We start from the raw sequence: 13618 nt of genomic DNA on the forward strand, positions 1-13618 counted from the left end.
ATTATAGCCAAAAAGGAAAGATGCAAATATCCATCAATTTATGAATGGATAAACAAAATGTGGTATATTCTTATGAAAGGAATATTATTCAACAATAAAAAGAAGTACTGATACATGCTACATGGATGAACCTTGAAAATATTATGCTGAAGAAGCCTGTCACAAAAGATTACGTATTACATAATTCCATTCATATGCAATGTCTGCAATAGGGAAATCTAGAGAGACAGAGGTGTATTGGTTGCCTAGATCTGGAGGGGAGAGGGGCAGGAAAACCTGCAGGGAAATGGGGCATGACTGCTAATGAGTATGGGTTTTTTTCAGGTGATGAAAATCTCCTAAATTGACTGGTGACAGCTGCTGCACAACCCTGTGTATGTAACAAAAAAACTAAGTAAGCATTAAATTGACCACTTTAGATGAATGTGAACTAAATCTAAATAAAGCTGTTCAAAAAAATTAAAGAGGAATGAATGGCAGACAGTTACCTGAAGGTCACAGCAGACCATAACCAAACACAACTAGAAGACATGGGAGCTGATTACACAATTAGGATGCTACTGTTATTCTCTATCCATTTCCCAACTAAAACAAATATAAACACACCTGTGTGTGTTTATACCCAAACCAGTACCTCCCTTGTCTTCAGCAAGTAGTCAGACTTTACTAGAATAACTTGTGTAAATTTGAGGTCTAAAGCTTAAGCAATGATGCAATAATATTAAAAGCTCCCAAAGATTGCCTCAAAAGGGAATAAAGATATTTTTTAAAAATAGCAACTATAAATGATTAGATGCTTGGAACTTAGAATACATTTTTCACAGAAACGATGTTATAAGTTGTCAGTTATATTCCTATATCTGTCAAGAAGGATGAATAAAATCCAACTGCGCTGATGACACTGCATTAGGTGTGCAGCCATAAACCAGGACAGGAGTGAGCAGACCAGACCCTGCAGTTTTAAGTGAAGGAGTTGGCTGGATGATATTTAAGGTCTCTGCTTGCTCTAGCAATCTGACACACAATTCAGATAACCCATTCATAATTTACGACAGCATTTCTATGCAAACTGAATTCCAATTTCTAAAACCAGGTAGATCGCTCCCTTCTACGGGAAACAAGTACAGCCCTTTTCTCTATATGAGCTTAAGCTGAGGAGGGGACGGACCTGTTAAGACGCTTCAGTCATGTCTGACTCTTTTGTGACCCTATGGACTGTAGCCCTCCAGGCTCCTCTGTCCAGGGCATTCTCCAGGCAAGAATACTGTAGTGGGTTGCCATGCCCTCCTCCAAGAAATCTTCCAGACCCAGGGATAAAACCCATGTCTCTTATGTCTCCTGCACTGGCCACCTAGGAAGCCCAGTTCATTCAGCTCAGTTGTGTCCAACTCTTTATGACCCCATGAACCGCAGCATGCCAGGCTTCCCTGTCCTTCACCAACTCCCAGAGTGGACTCAAACTCATTTCCATTGAATCGGTGATTCCATCCAACCATCTCATCCTCTGTCGTCCCCTTCTCTTCCCACCTTCAATTTTTCCCAGCATCAGGGTCTTTTCAAATGAGTCAGTTCTTCACATCAGGTGGCCAAAGTATTGGAGTTTCAGCTTCAACATCAGTCCTTCCAATGAATATTCAGGACTAATTTCCTTTAGGATAGACTGGTTGGATCTCCTTGCAGACCAAGGGACTCTCAAGAGTCTTCTCCAACAACACAGTTCAAAAGCATCAATTCTCCTGTGCTCAGCTTTCTTTGAAGTCCAACTCTCACATCCAAACATGACTACTGGAAAAACCATAGCTTTGACTAGATAGACCTTTGTCGGCAAAGTAATGTCTCTGCTTTTGAATATGCTGTCTAGGTTGGTCACAACTTTTCTTCCAAGGAACAAGTGTCTTTTAATTTCATAGCTGCAGTCACCATCTGCAGTGATTTTGGAGCCCCCCAAAATAAAGTCTGTCAGTTTCCCCATCTATTTGCCATGGAGTGATGGGAACGGATGCCATGATCTTAGTTTTTTGAATGTTCAGTTTTAAGCCAACTTCACTCTCCTCTTTCACTTTCAGCAAGAGGCTCTTTAGTTCTTCTTTGCTTTCTGCCATAAGGGTGGTGATATCTGCATATCAGAGGTTATTGATATTTCTCTTGGCAATCTTGATTCCAGCTTGTGCTTCATCCGGACCAGCGTTTCTCATGATGTACTCTGCATATGTTAAATAAGCATGGTTACAATATACACCCTTGATGTACTACTCCTTTCCTGATTTGCAACCAGTCTGTTGTTCCATGTCGGGTTCTGTTGGTTCTTGACCTGCGTACAGATTTCTCAGGAGGCAGGTAAGGTGGTTTTATACTCCCATCTCTTTAAGAATTTTCCACAGTTTGTTGTGATCCACACAGTCAAAGGCTTTGGCATAGTCAATGAAGCAGAAGTAGATGTTTTTCTAGAACTCTCTTGTTTTTTTTTGATGGTCCAACAGATGTTGGCAATTTGATCCCTGGTTCTCTGCCTTTTCTAAATCCAGCTTGAACATCTGGAAGTTCATGTTTCACGTACTGTTGAAGCCTGGCTTGGAGGATTTTGAGCATTACTTTGCTAGCATGTGAGATGAGTGCAATTGTGTGGTAGTTTGAATATTCTTTGGCATTGCCTTTCTTTGGGTTTGGAATGAAAACTGACCTTTTCCAGTCCTGTGGCCACTGCTGAGTTTTCCAAATTTGCTGGCATATTGAGTGCAGCACTTTCACAGCATCATCTTTCAGGATTTGAAATAGCTCAACTGGAATTCCATCGCCTCCACTAGCTTTGTTTGTAGTGATGCTTCCTAAGGCCCACTTGACTTCACATTTCAGGATGTCTGGTCCAGGTGAGTAATCACACCTCATGATTATCTGGGTTGTGAAAATCTTTTTTGCATAGTTCTTCTGCGTATTCTTGCCACCTCTTAATATCTTCTGCTTCTGTTAGGTCCATACCATTTCTGTCCTTTATTGTGCCCATCTTTGCATGAAATGTTCCCTTGGTATCTCCAATTTTCTTGAAGAGATCTCTAGTCTTTCCCATTCTATTGTTTTCCTCTACTTCTTTTCATTGATCGCCAAGGAAGGCTTTCTTATCTCTCCTTGCTATTCTTTGGAACTCTGCATTCAAATGGGTATATCTTTCTTCTCCTTTGCCTTTCGCTTCTTTTCACAGCCATTCTCAGAGGGTAAAGTGTCTGCCTACAATGCAGGAGACCTGGGTTCAATCCCTGAGTTAGGAAGATCCCCTGGAGAAGGAAACAGCAACCCACTCCAGTACTCTTGCCTGGAAAATCCCATGGACAGAGAAGCCTGGTAGACTGCAGTCCATGGGATCGCAAAGAGTCGGACACGACTGAGCGACTTCACTTCAAATTGAAGTTTAACAGACTTATACTGAAGAAAGTAGGGAAAACACTAGACCATTCAGGTGTGACCTGAATCAAACCCCTTACGATTTTACAGTGGAAGTGACAAATAGATTCAAGGGATTAGATCTGTTAGACAGAGTGCCTGAAGAACTATGGATGGAGGTTCGTACATTGTACAGGAGGCAGTGATCAAGAACATCCCCAAGAAATGCAAAAGGCAAAATGGTTGTCTAAGGAGGCCTTACAAATGGCTATGAAAAGAAGAGAAGCCAAAGAAAGCCCAAGGAGGGGACGGTTAAGCTATATATTCCAGGACACCAATGACTTATATATTCTTTACTTGTTATTACATTTTCTTACTTATTCTCCATTTCTTCTCCTAACATATGTTTTATTCTAACATAAGACATCCGCCCTCCTTATTCTAAAGTCAGAAAAAACAGTTATCTAGAATTATGTTCATGATTTTGGTACTGGGAGACATAAAGCAGGGAGATGATGGTGGGGAAAGACAAGAGTTCCAGAATGTCCTGTGTGTGGTTGTTCAAGGGGATCACATGACTGAAAACAAGATAAATTAGGTCTAGTAAACTTACGAAAGTTAAGTCCAGTAACTTTCAAATATATCAACTTTAACTGTTTGCTTACCATCCCTGATGGCTCACATGGTACAGAATCCACCTGCAATGTGGGAGACCTGGGTTTGATCCCGGGGTTGGGAAGATCCCTTGAAGGAGGGTATGGCAACCCACTCCAGTATTCTTGTCTAAGTGACTAAGCACACATCATTTTCTATCTCCATTGAGGACAGAATGAAAGGAAATGGGTATAAGGATAAAGAATTTAAACTTGGCAAGTGGAAAATTTTCCTAATAGAAACCAACGGCAAACACAGCATTGAGTTATCCAGTGTCTATGAGGGCAGAATGTCTCCCCTCAAAATGCCCATGCCCTAATCCCCAGAACCTGTGAATGTTAGGGTGCCTGGCAAAGGGGGATCAAGGTGACAGATGGAATTAAGATTGCTTCTCAGGTGGCTCAGCAGTAAAGAATCCGCCTGCAAAGCAGATGAGAGAATTCAATCCCCAGATCAGGAAGATGCCCTGGAGAAGGAAAAGGCAACCCATTCCAGTATTCTTGCTTGGGAAATTCCACAGACAGAGGAGCCTGGTGGGTTTCAGTCCATGGGGTCGGAAGAGTTGGACATGACTGAGAACTAAACAACAACAACATGGAATTAAGATCAGCATATCAGCTGATCTTAAAGTGAGGAGACTGTCCAGGGTTATACACGTGGACTCAATGTTTTTGTTTATTTAGCCACACCTCAGGGAATGTGGGATCTTAGTTACCCAACCAGGGACTGAACCTGTGCCCCCTGCACTGAAAGCACAGTCTTAACCACTAGATGGCCAAGGAAGTCAAAGTAATCACAGATCCTTAAAAAGTAGAAGAGGGAGACACTCTGTTAGTGCGGTGCATGAAAGGCGGAGTGATATGAGAAGGATCTGGCTTGCCACAGATCACTGTGAAGACGTTTGAGAAAGAGGCCATCAGCCAAGGAATGCAGGTGGTCTCCAGAAGATGGAAAAGGCTAGAAAAAGAGATTCACCCCTAAAGATTCCTGAAGGGAATACATCCCTTTCAAAACCTTGATTGATTTTAGCACAGTAAGACTCTGTACCAGACTTCTGACATACAGAACAGTAAGTCTATGTTGTTTTAAGCCACCAAATTTTTGGTGATTTGTTACAGCGGCAATAGTAAATTACTACACCTTAAGACAGATATTCGATTTTCTGTAAACTTTTTAAATCAGGATATCCATCTTTCTAAGATAGCTGGTAGTTGAGAGGTCTGCATATTAACATTAAAACCAGAAAGAATTTCTATGAAGTCAGGAAGAACCTTGAGTGGACAATGAAAATGGAAAATCTAGATCAGCTTCTCCAACTTTAATGTGCATATGAGTCTAAATGAAGATTCTGATTCAGCATGCCTGGGGCATTTCTGAAAGTTCCCAGGTAACGATGATGATTTTGACCCTCTGACAACACTGAAGTAGCAAGGGGTTAGGATGTTATCAGCCTCACAAGTTTAGCTCTCTCAGACCATTGAACCCCACTCTAATTATGCCACCCAATCAGATAAACCCATCTTGAACCTGCTCACCCTGTAGGCAGTCAACTTTTAGAGCAACAATATTCAAAGATAACTATCCACTGAAAAATGAATATTTCCTCTACTTAATTCTGTCTCCAAAGACCAGGATTTTGAAGGTTAGTAAATATTTATTTATAAAAAGCTTGTTTTTTGTATAATTAATTTGGGTTTTGGTAAAATGTCTCCAAACATGTTTCCCATCCAAAGGGAAGCAGTGTGATTGTGAACAGATAGGCTTCAGAGTCACAAAATCTAAATGTGAATCCTAGCCTTCCATAAATATTATGAAAATCTGGACAAGTTACACCAGGCCTCTTAGCATGTTTCTTCATATGTAAAATGGGGAAATACTGTATCATAATTTAAACGAGGACATACACAATAGTAAGTGCCTCGCCTAATGTCCACTATGTAGTAAGTGCCTAAGAAGTTTCCTTCTCTAGCTGTTTCTTATACTGAAACCCCTTGTTTTGGTTCACCTCAAGAAATCTTGCTTCCCATCCTGTTGATTATTTTAGTTGCCTTTATTTATCTGTTGTAAGGAGAACCGATGAAGTTCCAACGTATTCCAAATACCGATTTGTCATGAGTGTGTATGAATTTTTTCCTCTTTTATCCTGTAATGGTTTAAGATGTTTTGACGACTTAAAGTAAAGCTCCTTATCAGCATTCTCAAACCCCCAGAGATCAATAATGTACTATTTTATTCTGGGGCTACATTTTATTTTGGGCTTTCCCTGGTGGCTCAGTGGTAAAGAATCAGCCTGCCACGGCAGGAGACACGGGTTTGATCCCTAGGTTGGGAAGATCCCCTGGAGAAGGAAATGGCAACTCGTTCCATTTTTCTTTCCTGGGAAATCCCATTGACAGAAGAACCTGATAGGCTACAGTCCATAGGATCACAAAAGAGTTGGACACAACTTACTGACCAAACAGTAACATCTTATATTACTTGCTTTATAGTCTCTAGTTCCTGATTTCAAGACTCCTTTCATCTGTGGTCTAACCCAGTGCCTGTGCAATATAACTTTCTGCAATAAAGGAGCTAGCCACTACAGTGGCCACTAGCCACAGGTGCCTACTGAGCACTTAAAATGTAGCTAATGTTGGGCTTCCCTTGTATCCATTCCAGTATTCTTGCCCGAAGAATCCCATGGACAGAGGAGCCTGGCAGGCTACAGTCCATTGGGTTGCAAGTCAGATACAACTTAGCAATTAAACCACCACCACCACCAATGTGACTAAGGAACAGAATTCTTAAATTTAAACTAACTGAAATAGCCACTTACAGCTCATGGCCACGACAGAGGGATAGCACAGGTGTAACCAATCACAAGTTCACCATTTCAATCTTAGGTCAAAACGGTAACTGGAAATTCTCTCAATTCACCTTTATTTAACTTCCATTCTCTGGTTACAATGACTGGTCCCAAACATTCCAAGCAACTATGATACTTTCCCTGATTAACAATACAAGGTCTTGTTTAAATTGAAAAGCATTTAGTAAAAACCCTAAGTAAACACACTAGGAAACAGCTACAACCCTAATGCTTACTGAGGTGCCAAGTACTGGACAGACTACTTTACCTAATGTGTGGCAAGAAACATTTTCATTAGCTAGGTCAACCAGCCAATCCTCAGAAAACTTCTGATGGCCAATGATAAGGCTTCACGTTGATATTTAAAGATGTGTGGAGAAAAGCTGTATGTGTTTCTTTTGAACAGGGGCTAGAGGAGGTAAACGAAGATCATGGCATCTGGTCCCATCACTTCATGGGAAATAGATGGGGAAACAGTATCAGACTTTATTTTTGGGGGCTCCAAAATCACTGCAGATGCTGATTGCAGCCAGGAAATTAAAGGACGCTTATTCCTTGGAAGGAAAGTTATGACCAACCTAGATAGCATATTAAAAAGCAGAGACATTACTTTGCCAACAAAGGTCCGTCTAGTCAAGGCTATGGTTTTTCCAGTGGTCATGTATGGATGTGAGAGTTGGACTGTGAAGAAAGCTGATCACCGAAGAATTGATGCTTTTGAACTGTAGTGCTGGAGAAGACTCTTGGGAGTCCCTTGGACTGCAAGGAGATCCAACCAGTCCATTCTAAAGGAGATCAACCCTGGGTGTTCATTGGAAGGACTGATGCTGAGGCTGAACCTCCAATATTCTGGCCACCTCACGCGACGAGTTGACTCACTGGAAAAGAGTCTGATGCTAGGAGGGATTGGGGTGGGAGGAGACGGGGACGACAATGAGGTGGCTGGATGGCATCACCGACTCGATGGACATGAGTTTGAGTGAACTCCAGGAGTTGGTGATGGACAGAGAGGCCTGGTGTGCTGTGATTCATGGGGTCGCAAAGCGTCGGACACGACTGAGCGACTGAACTGAAGAGGAGGTACGTTATAAAATAGATGACAGGCATTGGAAAAACCTACGGTAATTACTGTAGCCGAGTCACATAATCAGATACACCTGTCAGGATTTAGCGTCTGTAAATTAAAAAAAGTTTTTCCCAATGTCTTCATCAGCAGGTCCTTTAAACTGGTTTCGAGTGAGGCGTCATTCACACAGATAGCAAAGTATTTCAAAACTATTAGCATTTGCTGTTTGAATGGAAAACTTCGGCGAAGAAAGGTCAACCAAGTTGCGCCCAAGGTCATCAAGTAAACTGAGATTAGTAATGAGAAATTCATCCACCCAGTGAAAACCAGGGTCTGGCCACGCGTCAGGTGTTGAAAACGTTTATGCTGCTTCTGCTGCCAAGTCGCTTTAGTCGTGTCCGACTCGTGCGACCCCATAGACGGCAGCCCACCGGGCTCCGCCGTCCCTGGGATTCTCCAGGCAAGAACACTGGATGGGGTTGCCATTTCCTTCTCGAATGCAAGAAAGTGAAAAGTGAAAGTGAAGTCGCTCAGTCGTGCCCGACTCTTAGCGACCCCATGGGCTGCAGCCCCCAGGCTCCTCCGTCCATGGGATTTTCCAGGCAAGAGCACTGGAGTGGGCTGCCATGGCCTTCTCCGGAACGTTTATGACGCCCCTCTAAAGAAACAACATTGAGAGAAATTTCTCAGCCCCAGGGAGGGCAGGTGGGGGGGGGGGGTGGTCACATTTGGGCTTTTCAGGGGCAGCAAAAAGACCACCACCCGAACACATAAACGCGGCAAATCATCCGCAGAAGTTCTCATACCAGAACTTGCTCTGCTCTTCACACCTCTGGATAAGAAAACACTATTTTAGGGAGGGAGATGGGTCAGAGACCTTACCTCCCCTTTCTGTGCTACCAAACACCTCCAGGAGTTTCTTCTTTCCTTAAAAGTCCATTACTCTTTTTACTCAAGGAACAGAGTTCTCAGGGGACCTAAAGCAGCAGCCCCACGAAAGAAGCAGACACTAACCTGCCAGAGAGAGCTGAGGCAGCGACACAGTCCACGCCAGGAGGACCCCGCGCCGCACCACGGGGGCCGCCATCTTGGAGCGCACCGAAAGGAATGCTGGTCCGGGGAGGCGGGCGGAGGAAGGGGCGGAGTCACGGTCGACGCTCCGCCCCCTCCCCAGCACCCACGGTTGGCGCGGCCCGGAACAGCATGGCGGCTACCTTTCGGCCCCCGAAGCAAGTCCTGCTGCAGGCGCTGCGGAGTCCGGCGTATCCCTGGGTGGGAGGCTCTGGGTCTACCTGCTGCCTCTGCCCTCTCGGAGGTATCCGCGGCCTCGGGCCTTGAAGTAGGGGGTGGGTGGGACAGAAGGGAGCTTTACACCTCAGTGGGCATCTCTTTGGAGAAATAACAGCGCCCCAGTCACTCTCTGGCCGAGAGCAACCGAGCATGCCCTCGCCGTCTGCTCCTGGGTGCAGTGGTGGTCTCTGCGTGTCGTGGACGCCCGTGTGCCGGGGAATCAAAGGACAGCTGGGCTGGGGTCTTGACCTTGGGGCTGTAGTATTTCCTTGGATGGAGCTGTGCTGCTTCCTGGGAACACCCGCCTCCGCCTTGGGCCTACTGTTCTGTAGAGTTTGAGAGGGGAGGAGGTCTAAGACTATGAGTCCAGCTCTAACAGTCTGAAAGACTTTGAGCAGCTTCTTTATTTACAGAATTATCCCTTAATATCTTTGTGGAAATGATTACATTTGACAATGCTGGCGAATGATAATAAAAGATTTAACACTTTGTGTCAGGCTTTACTATATTTTACATACATTCTTTTTTCTTCATACCACCTAGTGAGAGAGTTACTGTTCTCTTCTTCATTAACGAAAGAAAGTGAAGTCGCTCAGTCGTGTCCGACTCTTTGTGACCCCATGGACTGTAGCCTACCAGGCTTCTACGTCCTTGGGATTTTCCAGGCAAGAGTACCGGAGTGGGTTGCCATTTCCTTCTCCAGATGCTCTTCCCGACCCAGGAGTTGAACCCGGGACTCCCGCATTGCAGGCAGCTGCTTTACCCTCTGAGCCACCAGGGAAGCCCTCATTAACAAAGGACGACACTAAGTAATTTACCCAAGGGTAGAGGAAACTGGCAAAGGAAGGGTTGAACAGAAGGCAGTCCTACTGTAACCACTGCTTACCTTTATAGAAATCAGCAGCAATTTTTGTTGTTACACTGTTATTGTTGTACACAGAGTTCGTATAGTGGATGATTCTTTGGCCATGCTCCAGGTCATGCATAACCCAGCATCTTAAAGAAGTAATGTTTCCCAAACTCTTCATTTCTGCTAAGTTGTGGTGAGTGAATCCTGATGTATCTAGTGGATACTGAGAGTTCAAATCTGAGAGGTCACAGCTCCTCATTTCGAAAATGACAATACTGGGAATTCCAGTGGTCACACTATAGCTTCTACCTGTTTACACCAAATCTAGATATACCTGTTTTGTTATCTTTTGGAGTCCAGATTCTTGTCTACTGTCCCCATACACAATCATTAGCTCCTTTCACACACACAGACAAGACTCGTGGAGGATTTGCATTCTCTGGTAGTTTGGAAATTTTTTTTTCCCTATGAGGGTGACTGTTATAATTGTACCAGTCTAGTTGGATTATTTATACTAAGTGAAGATCAAATCAGTTATTAGAAAGAGATGGTCAAACTCTACACATGTTATTTGCTAAGTATAAAATAGTCAAAATGATTTTACTTTCTCTGATTTTTAGCTAAAAGATACCTACTTACAGACAGTATTGTGAAATTAAAGGAATTTCAACGTAAGAAGGTGGCTGTTGCATGTAATCTTCCTGGCACCAAAGGTAATCAAATCTATTTAATTCTTTCATTGATCTGTCATTCAACTTTCCTCTGTCTTTATCCCTATTTGTCTCTCTTTCAATGATTTTGTATCTCAAAAGAAATTGAGAGGATTTATTCTTAGTTCCTAGTCTGCCCTTATGTGCAGCTTTTATTTCACCGTTCTCCTCTTAACCCTTCTCCCAGGATCCCAGAGAAATACTGAGACTAGTGCTGCATCCAGTCCTCTAGATCAGTTCCTCTCAAAGTTAGGTTCAAGGATGAGCAGCAAGTAAGAGAGGGACAGAGTGCCAAACCTTGGGCCCCAGACGATTCATCTGCACAGTAAAGTCGGAGAACTGCTCCACATGACTGGCTTTCGGACTTTTGATGTCACCCTCAGTAAAAAATACAATTTGCCTTGCATCTCTAGTACACACATACATATCTATAGATAAATCAAATGAAACAAAAAATGTATGATGTATTTTCATATTTTCCAGTCTGTGCTGAAAGAATCCGTAATCTAAAACAGGTTTCTTTAAAAAATTAGCAAAACACTGATAATTGCTGTGGCTGGGTGATGGACACGTGGGAGGTGATTTCTCTCTACTTTTAGGTATGTTTGAAACTTTTATTGTAAAGAGCTAAAAATACCACCACCACCCCGGTCCTGTCCCCTTTCAGCATCTGAGAAATCTTGTTGCATTCATTTCCTCTTCTCCTGCACATTGAGTTTTCCCCCGTAATTCAAGTTCTTTTATAAACAGAGTAAGACTCCTGTCTTTTTTAATAACTCTTTTGTGTGTTCTATTGACTTTTTCAGCTTTCCTCCTTCTCACTGTCGGATGCTGTGAGCACCTAATGAACACTTGCTTCCCATCTCTACAGTCCAGCCCTCCAGAAACCAGTCTGCTTCACTAATCTGCTAACCATACTGTTACACAAAACCACCTACAGAACAAGAAAAGAAAGAGTGACAGAACTGAGTCTGCACTTCAGGGGACTCAGTCTAGGTTTGACTTCAGCCTTTCCTGCTTAGCCCAGGTCGTCTGGAGCTCTGTGAAGTTTGCAGTTAGGGCTTCATGTCACAGCCTGGTCGTTACTCGGCAGTCATAATCTTCCTAAGGCTGTGATGCTCATGCGTATGTTCTAAAAGGCAATTAATATAATGAGTGCCGCTCGACTCCACTGTCAGGTATTTACATATAAAATCCTGTCCACATTTCACCATTACGAGAACCCACATTACTGTCATATACCACATCACGTACAAACTTCCCCCTCCCCCTCCAGGTTCCTAGCTCTTCCATAGTCGATCTCACCCTTTCGGATTCAGTGTAATTTCCTGTTAATCTAGTCATGTTCTCCCCTCACCACCTTTACCCCGCAGTTCCGAGCTGTGTCTCATGCTGATTCCCACGCCAACAATGCCAGACTCCGTCAGCTCTGCCAATCCTGCCCAGCCCCGTCCCTCCTCTGCTGCCTCTGCTTCTACCACACCTGGTCTCTTTCTGCTGCTTGATTTCTCTCTTCTTTCCTGTTATGTTTATACTGTCATGTGTCACCTACTCTGTCACTGTTTTCAGATATCTTTATGTAAATATATCTTGTCTTTTCAAACAGATTCTAAGCTCTTTCAGGGCAGGAACCATCTCATATCCTTCCCTGTGTCTCTCACACAAAGAAAGATACCTCCGAATATGAATATACAATGAGTACCTAAATCTTATTGGTTGTTTTAATACAAATTACATTTGCTGAAATTTTGGACATATTGAGAAGTACAAGATGTAAAGTCATCCTATTAAAATCTATTTAGGTTGGAAATTGTTTAGAAATATTTACTAGAATAAATCCTCGTGACTGAAGAATCAAATAAGAATAATAGCCTCTGTGATTTCCTGGCAGTTACTACACGCTGGGCCCTGTGTTAAGGGCTTTACTTTACTTGCATTATCTCAGAATGACCCCATGAGGTCAGTATCATGATCTTTACTTTACACATGAATCAGGTCTCACACACAAGCCTCCCCAAACCTCCGTATAGCATGCAAATGGCAAAGCCTAGATTCCAGCCCACACATGCGTACATGCTAAGTTGCCTCAGTTGTGTCCAGCTGCTTGCGACCCCACACACCCCACCAGGCTCCTCTGTCCATGGTATTCTCCAGACAGGAATACTGGAGTGGCTTGCCATGCTCTCTTCCAGGGGATCTTCCCAACCCAGAGGTGAAACCCATGTCTTTTATGTCTCCTGCATTGGCAGGTGGGTTATTTACCACTGGCGCTACCTGGGAGATTTCAGCCCATGTCTTCCAAATTCTAAAACCTTTAGCCATTACAAGATCCTGCAAATAAAGATTGGAGAGTCTACTGCATTAACCCAAACCTAGGGGGCCTTTTTTTCCTAGTAAATCGAGAGCAGTATCTACTTCTACTTCCCAATTTTGTGTTTTAATGTATATCCCACCATTCCTTCAGGCAGCATTCCTTCAGAGCTCTGTGCCTTGGAACAAATCCTTAGACTTTCCTTGGCAGCTTCTGACAGAACAGCCCTGCCTTCTGGAAAGCAGATGCTTGCTTGGTGCCTGCCCCTCACCCCACATTCTGCCAAGAATACAGTGCCTCCTAATGCCAAGAAGCAGTGCTTCCTGTTGGTGTTTGTCTCCACAGTAGGTTCAGATACAGGACAAGGGACATAGACAGTGATCACCTAGAAATGATTCGGTTACTAGAAGATGGTTTGCTGCTGTTGGAGGACAGGTTTACCCTCTGTGCATTATACAGTACTGTGGCATACTTTCTAACAACTGATTGGAGAGGGACCAGGAGGAATGAAAAAGTG

At 43.4% G+C, this 13618-nt stretch overlaps 2 protein-coding genes across 2 annotated transcripts in view; one reads left to right on the top strand and one right to left on the bottom strand.

Annotated features, from left to right (window-relative positions):
- The window catches only part of MRPS27 (mitochondrial ribosomal protein S27), a 101555-nt gene extending 92505 nt beyond the window's left edge, over positions 1-9050 (bottom strand). The window contains exon 1 of the mRNA XM_055421886.2: positions 8955-9050. Within this exon, the coding sequence (XP_055277861.2) occupies positions 8955-9027 (73 nt within the window). The 5' untranslated portion in view covers positions 9028-9050. The remainder of the gene's footprint in view (positions 1-8954) is intronic.
- A 71-nt stretch (positions 9051-9121) lies between these two features.
- The window catches only part of PTCD2 (pentatricopeptide repeat domain 2), a 30074-nt gene continuing 25577 nt past the window's right edge, over positions 9122-13618 (top strand). The window contains exons 1-2 of the mRNA XM_055421885.2: positions 9122-9255; positions 10701-10793. Coding sequence (XP_055277860.1) covers positions 9144-9255; positions 10701-10793 — 205 coding nt within the window. The 5' untranslated portion in view covers positions 9122-9143. The remainder of the gene's footprint in view (positions 9256-10700; positions 10794-13618) is intronic.

This window comes from Moschus berezovskii, chromosome 18 (genome assembly GCF_049115385.1).
Source record: "Moschus berezovskii isolate FMDL1 chromosome 18, NW_MosBer_1.0, whole genome shotgun sequence".
Classification (NCBI taxonomy): Eukaryota; Metazoa; Chordata; class Mammalia; order Artiodactyla; family Moschidae; genus Moschus; species Moschus berezovskii.